Raw genomic sequence first — 20,365 nt, 5'->3', positions numbered from 1 at the left:
TTGTCGTATTTATTGGTCACGTTAACAGGTGTTCTGTGGTTGTTTGAGGCTTGTCTTCGATAAGAGGAACAGTGAAAAGTATACTGAAACATTTTGTTTCAGGGTCTTCTCGGTCATAAAAACGTTGACAGTAGTTTTGTTTGGTTAACAAGTACCAGCGTTATCACAAGTCAATGTTTTTACAATTTCCATTTTATCATCAGTAGCCTATTTTTGGTTATAGATAATATTTTCATTAAACATTCGCATGTTTACAATTAATTCGTAATTGCAGTGCCAATAGGCCTATTAAGCACTCAAATGAGAAATCGATAAAGACTTAGATAATTATTTGGCCAAGTGTTAATGTATCGCAGGAACTTAAATATTAAACCGGCGTGTACCTTTTTTTCTAAACTACTTTAATAGTGTGGGACAACTAGGAAGGACAACTGTGATTTTTGTGTTTTAGCATTGTTATAGTGTCAGCGTCGGTGGTTTTAATATGAATTAATCATCAACGATTTTATGGGGAAATTGTTCGAACTTGTGAATTGTTTTAACATACATATGTTATTTTTTAACATACCGAAATTCAATAATATCTCCACTAAATAAGCAACACACACATTTTATGTTAAGTATACTTGTACCAATTAATTGCTAAACAACCTAACATTTCACTTAGAAATAAGTTGAACATTAAATCTAACTGTACCTGTTCCACCGTAGCCAGTCACTTAGTCATTCCTTGATTATCTGCCTCGCCTCCCTTATCAATTGTTTGTCTGTCTGTCTGTCTAAATGTTGACAGTGCTTCTTCCATCTTTCTTTGTCAAGGGAATTGAAATATTCTCTAGTAACTCCTAAGCATAATAAATCCTTCCTAATGTCATAATCATAATCAACTTTGTGGATGAAACATGAGCTTTCTTGTGTTTGGACGCTCCGTGAGGAAATTAGACCATTTACAAATAAAGAGTTGGACGTATTTTTGTGGCATTGCTTGACTGCGGTCGACTACAACGTAATAGTTAACTTCATCAGGTGATCGATTAATAGTATATTTCGTACCTATGGCCGAAAATGAAGTTTTGCCGGCTCGAGATAGTTTTTAAGTTCGAGACGAAGTCGAGGACTTAAATCGATCGAGAGCTGCAAAACCATTTCGATCCGTGGTACGAACACTTTTTTCACCACACTATGCCCTATAACCACTATTTACCACTATAATAATGCACACTGATAGTCAACACAACTACAACTTTAAGGTTGTGTGAAGAAATAATTTGAGGAATCAGCAAAAATAAAAATAAATAGTTGCTAGGCAAAGGTGACAATAAAACAATTCTATTGCAATGCTATGGATTTTGATTGTGTATTTAATATGAATTGATGTCTTAAGTAAGTAATCGGGCAGCTGATTTTGCGGCCCTAGGGATGTAAAAACCTGCTCGGTTCCCAAATGACGATGACAGCTGGCATGGCCAGCAAGACGTAACTTTCAGCTTAAAATGCTTGTAAAACCGCTAAAAACCTCATAGTGTGGTGAAAATAAATGTTCGGAAAGTTATAGCTGCATTGTATTATTTCATGTTTAACGGATTTAGCACTCAACGGTGTTTAGCAGTTGTTTATTGTTTTTGGTCTGTGAAATTCTAAGGTTATGACAGATCTCGCCCCATGTTTGATACAGGGTGTCCATAAAAAACGTTTCAGGACTTTGGGAAATGAATCCTCATATTAAAAGGAAAAAAAAAGTTTATGGGAAGGTATGTCCGAAAATCCATATTTACCCAGATATCCGCCATTTTGTTTTTTATACAAAAATATTTTTATCTGTGAAGTTTTTTATTCGATGATTATGAAACTTGGTAAACATGTTACCATACACAAGACCTATAATAGAAAAAATAATAAAGTTGTTCCGATTGTAAATTTCAAAATGGCGGCCGTTTGAATTTTTCTAACTTAAATAACTCGAAAACGGCTAATTCTATGAAAAAATGTCAAGAATACTTTTTTTTTGCATTTTTAATTTCCTATCAAACGATATCAAAATCAAAAATGTCGGACAAAAGATAACTGAAATATAACGGTTTTTGTGTAAAAATAAGGCAAAGTTAGTTGGGAAACCCTTAATTTTTGCCTTATTTTTACACAAAAACCGTTATATTTCAGTTATCTTTTGTTCGATATTTTTGATTTTGGTATCGTTTGATAGGAAATTAAAAATGCTAAAAAAAGTATTCTTGACATTTTTTCATAGAATTAGCCGTTTTCGAGTTATTTAAGTTAGAAAAATTCAAACGGCCGCCATTTTGAAATTTACAATCGGAACAACTTTATTATTTTTTCTATTATAGGTCTTGTGTATGGTAACATGTTTACCAAGTTTCATAATCATCGAATAAAAAACTTCACAGATAAAAATATTTTTGTATAAAAAACAAAATGGCGGATATCTGGGTAAATATGGATTTTTGGACATACCTTCCCATAAACTTTTTTCTTCCTTTTAGTATGGGGATTCATTTCCCAAAGTCCTGAAACGTTTTTTTAAGGACACCCTGTATAAAGCAACTACATTAAAACAACAATGCAATACGGAATCGCAGTGGATAGAGTAAATCTATGGCTTTTGCAATCAGTAACTGTTCTATCGTCTTTTATTTATTTATTCATTCGTTTAACGGTTATAACCAATACAGTAAAAGTGCATTGTTGTGCATGCTTAACAGTAAGAAATCAACTATGGTCAACAGTGAATATACGCGGACGGCAGCCGAAATGTAACAGGTGATGGCCTCAAAACCTGGTGATATTTTTATTCTAGTCCAAATACGATTCTCTCATCCCATCTCGCATATCCATAAACTATAACCCCTTCATATCGATGGGACTCATTAAGTAGGAAAGAAACAATTAATTGTAAAACTGAATGGACTATAAAATAACTAGTAATTTATGATGATCACCACGGAATAGTTAATGATTCCACATCACTGTATATTTATGACTTATGAATATTGTAATGTGAGACGAAAGCTATGAAAATTATGTGGCGTCCTCATTAAACAGTTATGACGGGCTGGAGAGTGATTTATTTCAAATCATTGTCACTATATTTTGGACCCCGCTCAATGGTGATTAATCAAAATGAAAATATTTAGGCTTTCTTAAAAAAAATCTATTAAATTATAAGAACTATTTTGGATTTTTTTTAATAGGTAGGCCTACCTAATCAAAATAAAAATTAGCTAGTTGGTGAATTTTCTTACTATACAGTAGTTAAATAGTATATTTCATCACTAGGGCAATTTAATTAAGTGATTCTTTTTGACCCGAGGTCAGGTTTTTTGGAAAATGAGCGAGGGTTAGAGAGACACTTTTTGCCCGTGTGGTGAACTATATTTTCGTCATATTGCATCATTAATTAACAAACTATATAAAACGAAATAATTTTTATGTAAAGATAAAATCTCAAAACGACTTTCAGCTTGTTTTCAATTCTGCTAATGCAAGTAAGCAGCTGTTTAGTAAGTGATTCAATTATTTCGTCTATTACGATTGTGTTACAGTACAATATACCATCGATATGTCGAGCAATCGACAACAATAGGCTAAACCACTACCTAATAAATCAAATGATAAATAATTTCAATCTATACGATTGCCACAATCAAAATTTACAACTGTTTACAACAGCTGATTTTTACTCCCTAGACTAAAAGAGAGTAAAAATGCTACATAGGTACTTTAGACCCTGCTGTTTTTGTTGCAGTATGACGAAAAGGCCATTCACAATCTGTTCTTTCTTATAAGATGGTTTTGGAGTTACCCTACCTATGACGCCTTTTTTCTTAGAGAAATTCAGATTATAGGCTCAAAAGGGTTTTGCTTGCATAGAATGTTCCATCTTAACGGAGAGTGTTCTATTTAAAAACTACATTTGGTGCATGAGAGGTACTCAGAGATTTTCATGTCTGTAAGTATACGTTATCTGTATGTGACCACCTTTGATAAAATTTGTAAAATTAGTTGGGCTGGTTTTGAAACTAAAATTCCACTAATGCCATCTTTGCAAAAACAACAGTTCCTTTAAAAGAAACAAATAAAATCACTAAGTAACCAAAATGCAAGAATAACCATATTAAACATTTGTAGACATAACCATTGATAAGTAGGCACATAGTTAAAACAAAAAGTTAATAATACATAGGGTGGTACTTCTAGAGGGTTTCCTGATTATTAGATACAACTTAGAACAAAAGAAATAATTGGTTGGTTAAATGGCTAATTAAATTATAACATGCTTTATATTCCTTTGAAAATGCTAGAAAAATTCTATTTTAACTTCCAAACAGAAACTTTGTATATTAATGTAGAATTTATATCCAGGTCTCAGAAAATACTCAACACAACAGTGGCTGGATTGGTTGGCATAGGATCAGTTGACCGATTTCCTGTCGGGCTCTCTGTTATGTTTTATAAACAAACACAAATACCATTATCATATCATCGGATTATTGACCTACCTCGGTCCTGAGCCTGAGGTTCTAGCTATTGACAAACAAACATTCCTACACTCCACACCCTCCCTTGGAATATCCAAGACAGGACTTCGTCTTCATTCAAAAATTAAAATCGTCAAAGCTTGAGCCTTATATACTCCCCATATCTTTTTAAATCACCGTGGAGAAACCCGTTATTTTACACTTTATATCAGTTTCTATTGAAAGTCCTACATAAGTCCTATTGAAGTAGACCTACATAAGGTGGTTTTTATTGAATACAATTTGGCAAAAATCTATGATATGGGTATTAACACTCCCATAAGGGGTGTCTAGTGTGGGCTTAACCCCAAATATATTGAGTGTATAAAATATTTCTATAAGCGAATTTATCAAATTCAAAGTTATAATTAGACTAACATTGCATAATAGGTAAATGGTTTGGAGCTAGATAAAAAAATAAAACTATCAGTTAAAGAATAATTAATTGTCTAATATAGATGATTGACTGACCTACGTTAGCCCTCTCATAGAAAAACAAGCTATAGTTATTAGGGGTTGAGCCTCCTTATCCTATGCTGCCTATGGTTCACTGGTCCTTGCTCTCAACTGAACTTGTACCTACTAAAGGGGACTGGGGCGCCACTCATCCTACACTCATCTCCACTCATACTTGGCTTAAAATACCTACTTTGTATGGTTGCCATTTCCATGAAAGTATAATGGAGCCCAATAGTGACAAGTAAACTAATTCATATAACGAATACAAATAAAACAATGTGACACTTTTGTTCCTCTTAAAATTCCAGATGATTTGATGCCACACAAAATGGTTAACGTAAATATATTTTTACTAGCTGTACTCGCGGGCTTTGCCCCGTTTAACTTCTTAATTTTCAAGATGAGCTTGTTCGCATGGCTCAATCACGTCCTGGTTGAAGTTCGTTCGCTACGCTCACTCACTTTTAGGTTGGAGCTCGTTCGCTGCGCTCACTTGCCTTCAGGTTAGCTCGTTCGCTACGCTAACTCGCCTCCAGGTTGAAGTTCGTTCGCTACGCTTACTCACCTTTTGGTTGCAAATTAGCTGTTGTCATAAATTAAAAAAAAATAATAGTGCTGCACCCTGTTGGTAATCCTTGTAACTTTAATGCTATTGCACATCGCAGAACAGAACCAACTTGTTTAATTGAAACAGCTGTTAAGATTCATTAATTCCATTTAAATATGAGTACTCATAAGGTTTACATGGGAAACTCTAGAGCCACTGGGGGGAGCCCGAGAGTCCGATCAGAATAAAAACAACTTAGTTTTCCTATTTAATGCCTAAAGAATCAGTGTACCAAATTTCAGCCTCCTAGGTAAATGGGAAGTGGGAGAGTTGGTGATGAGTGAGTGAGTGAGTCAGTCAGTCAGTCAGTGAGGGCTTTGCCTTTTATATATATAGATTTCTATGGAAATAACAATAGTAATTATATGTTGGCCAATTTATATTAATGTTAAATCAAAATTAACATTACAAAACAGTACAAAATTAACAGAAATCTTTAGAGAAAGCACAATGTTGCCTTGTTTTATTTTGATTTGTAATATGAAAGAAAATTTCTAGCCACTATTAACCTCCCTAAATCGTCTTTAGTTTGGGTTCAATTGACAGTAATAAAAGAAGCAACCCAAAACCAGTGACAATAGCAAGTTTGGGCTCATTAGTATCAAGTAGCTACACCTGTTACTTTTCCCTTACATTTGAGTTGATGTTCAAAGTAATCTCTAATAATTTAAATCAGGCAAATAAAAATATTTTTTGTAGGTTTTCACAATGAAGTTATTAGACAACAGTCAAATATCCTTTCCTTACAACCAAACTCATAAATGGCCGACAAAAAAAACTGGTTTTTTCTGATATTGAAGAAATTATTTTTCTAGTGCGCTTATATAACAATAGGTTTGTTTAATGCTGTATGTTCAATTGATATTGAGCATTTTCCAACCAATCATCATTTTACCCAACAGTGGATAATCAACATACGTACCTACATAGAATAACTACCTAATTTTGTATGTAACTTTAAACATTACATTATCATAGATCTTGATACTTTTTTGCCAAATAATTTACCAAATTAACTTAATTATGTTCTGTAAACATTATTAGGAAAGGGATTGGTTAATTATTAGTCAATAATTCACATAAATGCAGGTTTTAATAAACCCATAAAATGTTTTAATAGGAATAAACAAGCATTTATAATGTAATAGAATGTTTTTGTAAAAAAAACCTATACGGACAGAAAGAGGCTAAACAAAACGCATCATGACATATTTCCAAATAAACATTTTGCTTATATTCACCCAAAGCATCACTACTTTAACTATGTCCCTAACTTTTTTAAACGCCTAGTATAATATGAAGCACTGACTTACCCTACTTTACGTATTCCAAAATTATGTAGAGGGTATACCTGACGAATGTGAAAGCCAGTGGTTTAAGCCTATGGCAAATGATGTGTTTGTAAAAAAAAAAACTGTTTAGAAGCTATCAAAAAACTCCCTTAAAGTCACAAAAATTTATTGATTTTTTGATTAACAAATTGATTTAGCATAGATTGTTTCCAAATTGATGAATTTCAGTCCGGCTCCATATTGATCACTGCTATTGTGACTTCTCGTTGTGGCGTGGTAGGTGGTGGGGTCATCAACAACCGGCTCGAGTATCTCGGGGGGGATGGTGCCGGTGGGTCGTCGGTCCACCTACCCCACAGCCAGATACCCACCGACACCACAGTGACAACGGCCCCCAGCCCCCCTACGGCCAACAGGGCACCATGCTCCTCCCTAAAGAAACAGACCAAATTTTCTAATTGTAATACAGTTTTACCAAACGTACTTGGAAACGAAGATTGTTTAGTACATTTGTGGCTGTACCTAACCATCTGTCAGTATTCAATTGATTTGAACTTAAAACACATGTTATGTGGCTGTACCTAACCATCTGTCAGTATTCAATTGATTTGAACTTAAAACACATGTTATGTGGCTGTACCTAACCATCTGTCAGTATTCAATTGATTTGAACTTAAAACACATGTTAGCAATTATTGTTAACTAATATTTACTTTTCTTGTTTACCTTTTTCTTTCTTTTGATCTTGTACCTTTTGTCCAGACAATAAATCCTCTAAAATACTAATTATATTATTTTATTAATCATTGTACATCACCATTAACCACACTGGTGACCAACGACGTGATAATTGAAGCAACATAAAAGTAAATCCTTCAAGACAGGACAGCATCTCCAAGAAACCTCAACTTTCGTCAGTCAGAACAAAACCAGGTTAGTTTAGACCTAAAAATGTCAGACACTGAAGAAAATGTCACTGATCCCAATTTACCAACCAATTCAAATAATCTCTCGAAATTAACAGTCAAAATTCCACCCTTTTGGAGGAAAAATGTCAAGGTCTGGTTACGTCAAGTTGAGGCACAATTCATTGTAAAAAATATCACTCAAGAACGAACAAAATATTACCACATTCTTGGAAATCTTGATACCGATGTTGCCGAATTGCTTTCAGATCTTTTAGAGAAACCACTTAGCCAAACACCTTATCAAGACCTTTGTAATCGCCTGAGAGCAGAAAATTCACTAAACTGGTTGACGAACTAGAAATTGGTTCGAAAAAACCTTCTCAGTTTCTTAGGGAAATGCGTACTCTTGCAGGTTCCCAAGTTAAAGACGATTTCCTAAAAACATTATTTTTTAAACGTCTTCCCCCTCAGATCAGCTCAATATTAGCATCTAGCTCCGACTCTCTAGACAATCTAGCAACCATGGCTGATAAAATCATGGAGTACTCTCCCACTCATTCTCAGCACATGTATTCCTTGAAAGGTGGAACATCAACAAGCTCACAACCTGATAGATTATCTCGCCTAGAAAACCAAATCACCGAACTAACCAACCAAATTTCATCTTTACGCTCCCGTTCGAAATCTGGTTCTCGACTTTACCAATATCAGAACCGTGACGCAACTCCTCAACGTAATAAATCTGTCTGCTGGTACCATAGGAAATTCGGTAAAAACGCTACAAGATGCACAACTCCATGCAACTACCATTCTTCCCCGTCCAAAAATTCGGAAAACTAACTCAGCACTATCTTGATTCGGCGGGAGATAGCGCAAAACATCAACCTCGCCGTCTTTTTGTTTACGATCGGCTGACTAATACAAAATTTCTTGTTGATTCAGGTGCTGATATTTCTGTGTTACCTGCACATAGCAAACAAAAGCCAAAACCATCTGCCAAATTACTTTATGCAGCTAATGGTTCAAATATCCCCACGTTTGGCGAGAAACTTTTACAACTTGACCTAGGTCTCCGCAGATCATTTTGTTGGCCTTTCACTATTGCAGACGTCCAACAACCAATAATTGGTGCAGACTTCCTAGCAGAATTCGGCCTTTTAATTGACATCAAAAATAAAAAGTTAATAGACAACAAAACGAACCTCTTTCAATGTGGCTCAACACCATCACCGTCAGTATCTTCTGAGATTTATCTGATTGACCCAAATAGTAAATACTCACACCTATTACATGAATTTCCTGAATTACTGAAAGACATACCTGGACATAAAACACCAGACATTGAATTCTTCCATACAATCAGTACCAATGGACCACCTGTTACCTCTAAAGCCAGACGGTTAGCTCCTGACAAACTCTCTCAGGCTAAATTAGAGTTTCAGAAAATGATTGATTTAGGTATCTGTAGACCTTCTAAGAGTTCTTGGTCAAGTCCGTTGCACATGGTACCAAAGAAGGACGGCACCTGGAGACCATGCGGTGACTACCGAGCCCTAAACTACATTACCGTTCCGGATAAGTATCCGATACCTAATGTACAAGACTTCAACTTACAGCTTGAAGGCAAGACAATATTTTCTAAAATAGATCTTGTCAAAGCCTACCACCACATTCCTGTTCATCCAGATGACGTACCTAAAACAGCTGTTATTACTCCTTTTGGTTTGTTTGAGTTTTTACGCATGCCATTTGGATTAAAGAACGCAGGTCAAACCTTCCAACGCTTCATTCACCATGTTTTACGAGACCTTACGTTTGCATATTCGTATCTGGATGACATCTTAATTGCTTCTGAGTCTGAACAGGAACACGAGCAACATGTTCGCCTTCTTTTTGAATGTCTATCCAAACACGGCCTCTGCATTAACGCATCAAAATGTGAGTTTCCTGTCTCGGAGATTTCATTCCTTGGCTATCGAATCAACAAAAGTGGAATATTTCCATTACCTGAACGTGTTCAAACGATACTAAACTATCCTCTTCCTGACACAGTTGATCAACTGAGACGATTTTTAGGAATCGTTAACTTCTATAGGAGATCACTACCAAACTCAGCAACAACACAAAAGACCCTGTACGACCTTTGTTCATCGCCCAAACGAAAGGACAAAAGCAAAATACAATGGAACGATAGCGCCAAAGAGTCTTTCAACAGGTTGAAAACATAACTGGCTAATGCTACTCTGATTTACCATCCTTCCAGCAATCTTCCCATCATCCTCTCAGTTGACGCTTCAAATTTCGCGATCGGGGCTTCTGTCCAGCAAATGAGAGGAAATACTCCAGAACCAATAGGTTTCTTTTCTAAAATCCTCACTAAAACTCAACAGAACTATAGCACTTATGACCGTGAACTTCTGGCCGCATATGAAGCAGTCAAGTACTTCAAACATTACCTAGAAGGCCGTCACTTTACTATTCTGACGGATCACAAGCCTCTCAGCTACGCATTTGAACAGCGCCCTGAAAAGGCGACCCCTAGGCAGCAAAGACATCTTGACTACATTAGTCAATTCACTACTGATATCCGTTACATTCCCGGAAAACAAAATTTTTCTGCAGATGCATGCTCTAGGATTACAGAAATTGAACTGTCATCAACTGTATCACTTACAGACATCGCTCATGCTCAAGAAGTATGTAATGAACTCAAACACATCCAACAATCCAACTTATCATCATTTACATTCAAAACTATGATTCTTGATAATGGACTTCAATTGATTTGCGATTCTTCGACTGGAACTCTACGACCTTTCATCCCTCATGCCTACCGAAGACCTCTCTATGACTCCATTCATAATCTATCTCACCCTGGAATTGCCACATCAGTCAAACTACTTCAAGAGAGATTCTGCTGGCCTTCGCTGAAACGTGATGTTTCATTGTGGGCCAAAACTTGTATTCCTTGCCAACGCTGTAAAACATGGCGGCACACTTCTAGTGAACTCGGTGCCTACCCTACTGCCGAAAAACGATTCTCTCATTTGAATGTTGATATTGTTGGACCCTTACCTCCTTCAAGAGGATATCAGTACCTGTTAACCATCATCGATAGGTTTTCAAGATGGACTGAAGCGATACCAATCTCATGCATCACCGCAGAAGAAGTTTCTTCCACTATTTTGCACTCATGGATATCTCGCTTCGGTGTTCCTCGTTTTATTACTACTGATAGGGGAAGGCAGTTTGATTGTGAATTGTTTTCATCATTCACAGCCATGCTTGGCATAAATCACATAAAAACTACAGCTTACCATCCTGCTGCAAATGGAGCTATTGAAAGGTGGCATCGCTCCTTAAAATCGGCTCTCAAAGCACAACTAACAGCAGACTGGGTTTCCAAACTTCCATCAGTTCTGCTTGGACTTCATTCAAACATAATACCAGAAATAGGAGTTTCACCTGCACAGCTCGTCTACGGAGAACCAATCACCCTCCCTGTTGATTTCTTTGAAGACTCCAAGCTGCCGAATGACATCCCTAAACTACTTGCTCGACTTCAAGACCATGTCAAATCAATTCGTCCTGTACCATTTCGCCATCATCACAAACGATCTATTTTCATCCATCCTGATCTCATGACCTCATCTCATGTCTTTATTCGTCATGACGCAATAAGAAAGCCTCTTCAACCAACATACGAAGGGCCTTTCAAAGTTGTTTCAAGAGGTGACAAGTATTTTAACATATTATTGCCACGGGGTGAAGATACCGTTTCTATTGATCGGCTGAAACCAGCATTTATTCTTCAAAATCATCTTCAACCTACACAGTCTCAGATGGATAAAACAATGGAGTCAGATAATGAACTGGCGAAACAACCTGAAACAGACTCACCACCAACGAGACCTAGAAACATCAAGGCTCAACAGCCTTCAGCCCAACCTGGACCTTCTGGACTTGTCCCTGAACGAAAAACCTGCTCGGGACGTGTTGTGAGGTTCTCTTCCAAATACCTCACATGAAACTTTGCGCTGTCACTGGGAGGGGAGTATGTGGCTGTACCTAACCATCTGTCAGTATTCAATTGATTTGAACTTAAAACACATGTTATGTGGCTGTACCTAACCATCTGTCAGTATTCAATTGATTTGAACTTAAAACACATGTTAGCAATTATTGTTAACTAATATTTACTTTTCTTGTTTACCTTTTTCTTTCTTTTGATCTTGTACCTTTTGTCCAGACAATAAATCCTCTAAAATACTAATTATATTATTTTATTAATCATTGTACATCACCATTAACCACACATTGTTTTACATTCAATGGCTACTGATTGGAATATGTTAGACGCTGTAAGGTTTTTTTAGCTTAATAACTAAACGTGGTCTAAAACTTATTTTTTTCAATAATTAAAATAACTAAGAACTCTCCGTACTAGATCTACTACTAATATTCTGCATAATAGAGCCAGAAAATAGTACTTACCAAGCCCTCCTTAGGGCGTCCATTTCAAAAGGAGAAGGATATGCTGGTCTAAGGGATCGGAAGGTTGGAAGTGGAGTAGGCTAACGCTTCTAAATGAAGCTTCTGTGGAACGCTTCTCAGTAGGCTACGCTTCTAAACGAAGCTTCTGTGGAACGCTTCTAAACGAAGCCTCTGTGGAACGCTTCTAAGTGGACTGACGCTTCTAAACGAAGCCTCTGTGGAACGCTTCTAAGTGGTCTGACGCTTCTAAACGAAGCCTCTGTGGAACGCTTCTAAGTCGACTGACGCTTCTAAACGAAGCCTCTGTGGAACGCTTCTAAGTAAACTAACGCTTCTAAACGAAGCTTCTTGGATTCTATGCAGAAGTTAAGTGTTCTTGTTATTCAACTAAGGTTGATTATTGTTAGAACAAAAAGTTAAACCTTTTCAGTTGAATTCAGGTTGAACAATAAAATGGTTTCCAGCGTAATGAAATATGTGAATATGTACATTGTAGCCAGGTCAACTATACAATTACAAAATACTTGCTTGGAAATAGTGTGATAAAAATGTATGAAAGCATTTATGGTGGTTGACTTTTTTATAAGACTTTTAGCGAATTTCCCTATAGGGAAGTAGCTATTACCGTTGGTGGCACGGTAAGGCCTAGACCCGGGACCGATTAACTTTTTCATTTTGATGTCCCCAGAGGCCAAAAACACCATTCGTTCAAATTTTGATATATGTACATATATTTATATATATATATATGTCTAGCACCTCGGCATAAGCCGGTTTTTCACGTACAAACTTAAAGCACATGCCGGTCCGAAGGCACAAGTCGGTCCGTTTAAAGGCAGAAGCCAGTCCAGGCCGGCAACTGCCTCAGGGCTGTATATATTCTGACCTGCATCTGCCGCAGTTTTGTAGAATGCCCTGACTGTCTAGTGGCGCAGCTTGTGGACATTCTACCAACTAACACTTAAATGAGGGGAAATGTTGATGTCCATCCCTTCTACCTGAGGACCGGCTTATGCTGATCGGGTGTAAAACATTATTGTTTCGAGAGAGAAAAAACTAATGAGTTGTAATAAAACTCATCTGTGTAAAATTAACAGGTCGCCGTACGTTAACTTCGAAATCAAATACATACTGATAATAATTTGAAATATATTGAGAGTTAGCCCCATAAGAATTATGTAAACAATTTTACCATATTTTATATCTTTTGGTTTGTCACAGAAACATGATTCTCTTGTCAAATTAAACTTATAATCGGCTCGACTCTGGTTTTAATAATCTGGTTTTAATACATGGTTTTATTAATAAGTACAAAATGTGTTAATACATAATGGTTATGGTGTCAATGTTAGTTAGTAGTGTGTATTATAAAAAAAATCTGCTTTGTATTTTAGTATATAACAACGATACCTTTGATTTCACTCAAAAAACATATTTTGCAAGTTACCATTTGTCATTTTGAACGATGTTAGGCCCTACTCTCGGGTCAACAAGTATAAATAGATATGAGCCTTTACTGCCACGTAACCAGTAGACTTATAAATAAACGGTATCAGCATTCTGACACATACTTTCTCCCATAAGTTTGTCAACAACCTTTATCATGTGTAAGCGGTGAGAGTAAATATACGGAAATGGGATTTGTACAATTTTGTTCAGAATTTAAAGGACTATAACATGCTAAATTTTTATCAAAATCGTTCGGGCCATTTTTGGGAAAATCCGATTTTTCTGTTATTTTATGGAGGTTTTATGGGAAAATGACATAATTTACAATAACTTTTGAACCGTAATTTTTACAGAAATGGGATGTGTATCATTTTGTTCAGAATATAAAGGACTGTAACATACTAAATTTTTATCAAAATCGTTCGGGCCATTTTTGGGAAAATCCTATTTTTCCGTTATTTTATGGGGTTTTATGGAAAAATTCCTATTAAACAAAATTTCTAAAAAATTAAAAAAAAACTATCAAAACTGTAAGGACTATAACATACTATGTTAAATCAAAACCGGATTTTTTCTAAAATCCTATTTTTTTGTTATTTTATGGGGTTTTTTATGGGAAAATAACATATTTGACCATAACTTTTGAACCGTAATTTTTACAGATATGGGGTTTGTACCATTTTATTCAGTCAGAATTTAAAGGGCTACAACATACTAAATTGTTATCAAAATCGTTCGGTCCATTTTTGAGAAAATCCGATTTTTCCGTTTATTATGGGTTTTTTATGGGAAAATCTCCATTAAAAATAAAAATTTCTAAAAAATTAAAAAAACGCCTGGAGATACAATGGATTAGAACCTACATACCAAATTTCATCGAAATCGGACCACAGGTGTAGTCTCTAGCTCTGTACACATCCAGACACACACAGGTTTGTAAACAGAACTTTCTGAGGACCGCAGCAGCAACCGTACGTTCTGAGGACATCACGAAATATTGATGTTTTCGTATTAAAATGCATCACAATTTGCTGTAAATATCAATATTATACTGCATTTAAAACCTTTTTTTCGTTCGTTGAATTTGAGTTTTCTTGTTACGGACCATACTTTGTGAGGACCATAAAAATAGTACAACGCACTGAGGACACATGAGGCAGGTCATAGCAAAACTGGCTAAGTGAAAATACATAAATTTTTCAGGAAGCACAAAAAACATATATCTTTTGTTCTGTTAAAGTTATTAAGTTGTAATTTTTTTTGCAAGTACATTAAGTACTTAAATATCTTGGGAAACAAATATTTTTCAGCTGTTACTATTAACTAGCCAGTAAAAATACATTAAACATACCACTTAGCCAGTTTTGCTGTGACAGACTAAAAGTAACCAGTTTTGTAACAACCATTGTTATAAAAAAACCAGTTTTGCTTCGGCAAACATTTTAAAATGGCATATACTGTAAGGATTATAAAATAAAAGCATAGGTTTGACATATAAAAACTTTTAATAACGTTCTTAACTCCCTAGATTAGCATGACGTGAAACAATTATTTTAAAAATCAAGACTAACTCTTCAAAAGTTGATGTGTACACAAACTGAAAGTCACGTGATCATAAGCTGCGCTACCATTGGTCGGGCAGCAAATGACCAGTTCTGCTACAAAAGTCGGGATGGAAATGGCGAGTTTTGCTGCAACCACTAAACTTAAAAACGATTTTTAAATAGGAAATAGCCAGTTTTGACATAAAGTGAGCACACGGTCTGGTGTATTGACTCCCATAGAATAATAAAACGTTAAAATCTCAATTTCGAAAAAAATGTCACTTAGCCAGTTTTGCTATGACCCGCCTCACATACAAAATGACCGTTAGTTGAATAATTGCAGACTATCTGAGGACTATTGTTTTTGATCATCCAAGTGAGTACACACACAAAATATTGCTCAATTGCTCATTTACGAACCCTGCACTGTAGGCTAGGTTATCTGCACGTATTTACGATTGCCTTGTTTTAAACAAAATTGTGATAATATGCTACCTGCGAAATTATAAGGACTAACCGATCTACCTGTGCGACTGGTCAACTTTGGTTAGAACAGCCCTGTTTATAAAAATTGGTCAATGTTTCTTTTTGTACAGTAGTTTTTTTCATGTCGTACTGTGTTTATCTTTTTACAATGTTTACAACTGATCAGCGTTGCTAACTGTCAAATAAAGAAGTTTTATATTGATTCACAATTTTTATCTTAGGAATAAAATGTTACCAACTGAATTATTTGTAAATACAAAACAACAACAATCTCCAGATGATCTTAATAATAACTAAATAAATATAAAAGAACAACAAACATATGACATCTTCTCTTCCCTTTTTTAAAGACATGTTCTTCTTGGTGGATTTATTTGTCTACCAAATGAGGAAAAACAATTAGGCTCAGTTCCAGGGTCATCAGATGTTTTGGGTTGTAGTTGTCTTAGCATTACCCCGTTGCGACGTAACATGCCTTCGTTTGTCTTAACTGTGTATGATCTTGGAGCTACTTTATTAACTATCTTCCCATCTTCTCTCCTATCAGGAATATACACATTGCATCCAATAGTGAATTGCTTTTCATCTCTCACTCCATGCCGTTTATTGAAGTAATCTGCTTGAGTTGCTCTATATAGTTTGTCCAATTCTCTAAATGTCTTGTGATCTACCATTTTAGGTTTGAGATCTTTCGTCAATGACGGTATTCGGGTTCTTAGTCTTCTTCCCATCAACAATTCCGAAGGGCTGTACCCTGATGGACCTGGTGTTGACCTGTACTCCAGTAATGCAAGAGTGGGGTCTTTGTTCTTTGTAAGCATCTTTTTAAGCGTTTGGACTGCTCTTTCAGCTTCACCGTTTGCCTGATGGTGTAAGGGACTACAACAAATAGTTTTAAACCCAAAATCGGCTGCAAAGGCTCTCCATTCTGAGCTTGTAAACTGTGAGCCAGAATCAGAAATTACGATTTCAGGGATCCCATGTCGAGCAAAACAGGCTTTCATCTTCTTGATTAGTTCATCTACAGTCATTGTGGACACATTTATCATTTCCAAGTACCGTGAATAATAGTCCACAACAGCCAAGTATTTGCCTTTCGCAAAGTCAAAGTAATCAACTGCTATTCTTTGCCATGGATAGTCAGGAGTGTCTGATTGAATCATTTTTTCTAACTTTTGGTTTTGGTGTTTAGCACAAGTGTCACAATTTTCAATCAAGTTATGTATCTCTGTTGTAATTCCTGGCCAAAAAACAGATTGTTTCGCTCGGAGGACTGTGCGTGTAGACCCGAAATGACCATCGTGCAGTTTATTAATGATATCTTTTCTAAGTTCAAATGGGATAATAATTCTTTCTTTATAACATATCAAGTCTTCTATTATAGATAGGTCGTCTTTAAAGGTATACCACTTTCTCATACTCTCTGGCACATCCTTCTTATATTTAGGCCATCCATTTTCTGTGTATTTCACCAACATCTGACATTCTTCACACAGGATCTGGGCATTCTTTATTTGTTCCAATCTTGACTGTGTTGCTGGAAAGTTTAAAGATATTACCTTAATGTGTGCCTCTACCTCTTTTGTGAACTCATCTGTAGAATCTGGGATCGGCGCTCGGCTTAATGTGTCTGCTGTAAACATTTCTTTTCCGGGAATGTGTTCGATGGAGTAGTCAAATTTCATCAATCGCATTTTGAATCTCTGAATCCTAGCTGGTATTGTGTCTAGGTCTTTGCTTCCAAGGAGTGAAACTAATGGTTTGTGGTCTGTTAGGATTCTAAATTTTTTTCCAACTAAAAACTTAGAAAACTTTTCTGCGGCCCATGCACATGCAAGAGCTTCCTTTTCTATCTGGGCATATCGTCTTTCACAGTCCTGTAAGGTCCTTGAAGCAAACATCACTACTTTGGGAGATTTATCTTCAACTTGAAGTAACATTGCACCCAATCCATATGCTGATGAATCGGCTATAACAATAGCTTCAGCATTTACATCATACTTAGTTAAAGATATTGATTCATTGACGGTCTGTATAATGTCTGAAAGGGCTTCTTGATGGTGACTTGTCCAACAAAATTGTCTATTCTTTCTAGTAAGCTCACGGAATGATTCAGTTTTATCAGCTAAGTTTGGAATGAACTTGTTCAGTTGATTCAACATACCATTTAATCGTCGAACTCCCGCAATATCTTTAGGAGGGGGAAGTTCCTCGAGTGCTCGTATACGATCAGGATCGACCTTGATACCATCACAGTCGATCAGGTTTCCAAGAAACTTCACAGATGTTTGGGAAATAGAACATTTTTCTTTGTTCAGTACAACCTTTGCTTTTTTTAAGCGATCTAATACTTGAGTGAGCCGGTAATCATGCTCCTCTTGTGTTCGGCCATGTATAAGTATGTCATCCATGTGACATAATACCCCATCGATACCATTTAAAAGTTTAAACATCTGTGTAGTGAAAAACTCTGGTGCGCTTGTAATGCCAAAGGGTAATCTCTTGAAATAAAATCTTCCGAATGGAGTAATAAAAGAAGTTAGTTTAGCTGTGTCAGGTGATATTTTTATCTGCCAAAACCCTGACTGGGCATCTAGTTTTGAAAATATTTTAGAGCGTCCAATTTGCCCTAGTGTTTCTTCTACATCTGGTAGTATTATCTTTGGCCGTTTAACATTCCTATTAAGTTCAGTGTAATCAACACACAAACGTAGACTACCATTGGGCTTGAGTACTGGTACTATTGGTGCACACCAGTCAGTTGGAGACTCTACTTTTTCTATCACTCCTAAGTCCAACATTCTGTTCAATTCTGTCTCCACTTTTGAACGTAAAGGAATTGATATGTTTCTTGGAGCACGAACTGAGTACGGTTGAGCGTTTTCATTCAATTCAATCTTATATTCTCCTGGAATGCTACCCAGACCAATGAAAAGCTCAGGGTGGCTAGTTAATACAGAGTCTAAGGTAATTGAGTTAAGTCCTGCAGTATCAGGTTTTCTGAGGGTTATGAGATTTAAAGATTTAATCGCAGGAATTCCAAGTAAAGGTTCATTTAATCCTGCAACAACATACACCTTTTCTTTTACCATTTTCCCATCGTAAGCTATGTCTGCTATAAACATACCTCTTACATCTAGTTCCCTCTGATCAGCATTCCTAAGTATACGGTCAGATTTCATAAGTTTTGCATTAATTACATTTGAAGGAATGGCTGTAACTTCTGCGCCTGAATCAAGTTTCGCTTTAACTAACTGGTTATTGATAAATATTTCTACATACCAAGAACTGGAGTCATAGCATGAAGCATTCACAGGTCCTAAATATGCTACTGAAGCTTCAGTGTTGTCAGGTTTGTCCAAACGTCCTATTTCGTTGAGTCTCTTCGTGTTGTCCGTTGTTTTAGTCTCTAATAATCTGCTTCTGCAATGTTTGGCAAAGTGACCGATTTTTTGGCAGTAATGGCATGTTAAATCTTTAGCAGGGCATAAGTGCCTGGGGTGCATTGGACCTCCACAGTTCCAACAACATTCTTTCCTAGCTGTCTTTAAATCATGGGTTTTGTTAAATCTTGCACTTTGTTTTTGGTCTGATTTGATTCGGTCAACTTCTGCATGTTTTCCTTGGCAGCTGCTTGTTTGCTGATAGACTCTTTTTGTTTGCATTTTTGAACTGCTTTTTCCAATGTAAGATTTGAATCTTCTTGTAATTGGGCCGATAAACGTTTATCAGTTATACCCACTACAATTCTATCACGTATTAGTTCTGCTTTAAGGTTCTTGAATGAACAGTGTTCGGCCATTGAGCTTATGTCTGCCAGAAATGTATCAAATAATTCATCTGGTTGTTGTGATCTTGAATTAAACTTTGCTCGTTCGTATATGACATTTCTTTTGCCAGTAAATATGTTGTCAAAGGCTTCTGTTACAGATTCATATGAGGCTTTGTCATCTTCTGAGAGGTGTGCTGTTGATAATATATCTTCAGAATCAGGCCCCATACAGTAAATCAAGCAGCTTACTTGTTTTACTTGAGGTGCATTGTCCAGTCCTGATGCAATTCTATACCTTCCAAATCGCTTAAACCACTTTTCCCATAACTCTGGATATTTGGAATCAAAAGGTTCAGGAGGTTGAAACATGACTGATTTAGTCCTATTTTGCTGCTGTCTTGGTTCTAGAACATTATGTGTCTCTGATGATTGATTTGATTTGTTTCCTCTGATTGATAATCTATTGTTTTTTGGCATTTTTAAAAAAACTAAACCGCTGCCACCATGTCAAATAAAGAAGTTTTATATTGATTCACAATTTTTATCTTAGGAATAAAATGTTACCAACTGAATTATTTGTAAATACAAAACAACAACAATCTCCAGATGATCTTAATAATAACTAAATAAATATAAAAGAACAACAAACATATGACACTAACACCTAAACCTGAGGATGGTGTTTTAACACCGATACATTTCCTAATTTGAGACATTTTAGTCTTGGATTAAAGATGTTTCCTGGGTGTAAACTTGAACTTGGTTTTTGTTCTAGAGCTCAGAAGTCAACATTTTGAACATAGATGTAATAACATCTAA

General features: G+C 36.1%; 2 protein-coding genes across 2 annotated transcripts in view; both read right to left on the bottom strand.

Moving 5' to 3' along the window:
* Positions 1–7,038: 7,038 nt before the first annotated feature.
* LOC129003883 (WASH complex subunit 5-like) overlaps positions 7,039–20,365 on the bottom strand; it is a 58,209-nt gene continuing 44,882 nt past the window's right edge. The window contains exon 25 of the mRNA XM_054432213.1: positions 7,039–7,325. The gene's annotated coding sequence lies outside the window, so the exon portion shown is untranslated. The remainder of the gene's footprint in view (positions 7,326–20,365) is intronic.
* On the bottom strand, positions 16,119–19,280 carry LOC129003625 (uncharacterized protein K02A2.6-like). The gene has a single exon (XM_054431923.1). It carries the CDS (start codon positions 19,278–19,280, stop codon positions 16,119–16,121), a length of 3,162 nt encoding a protein of 1,053 aa, XP_054287898.1.

Source organism: Macrosteles quadrilineatus, unplaced genomic scaffold, assembly GCF_028750875.1.
Source record: "Macrosteles quadrilineatus isolate MER2022 unplaced genomic scaffold, UCM_ALF_1.0 Scaffold_9__3_contigs__length_116548681, whole genome shotgun sequence".
Taxonomy (NCBI): Eukaryota; Metazoa; Arthropoda; class Insecta; order Hemiptera; family Cicadellidae; genus Macrosteles; species Macrosteles quadrilineatus.
This window is presented reverse-complemented; position numbering and strand designations above follow the sequence as displayed.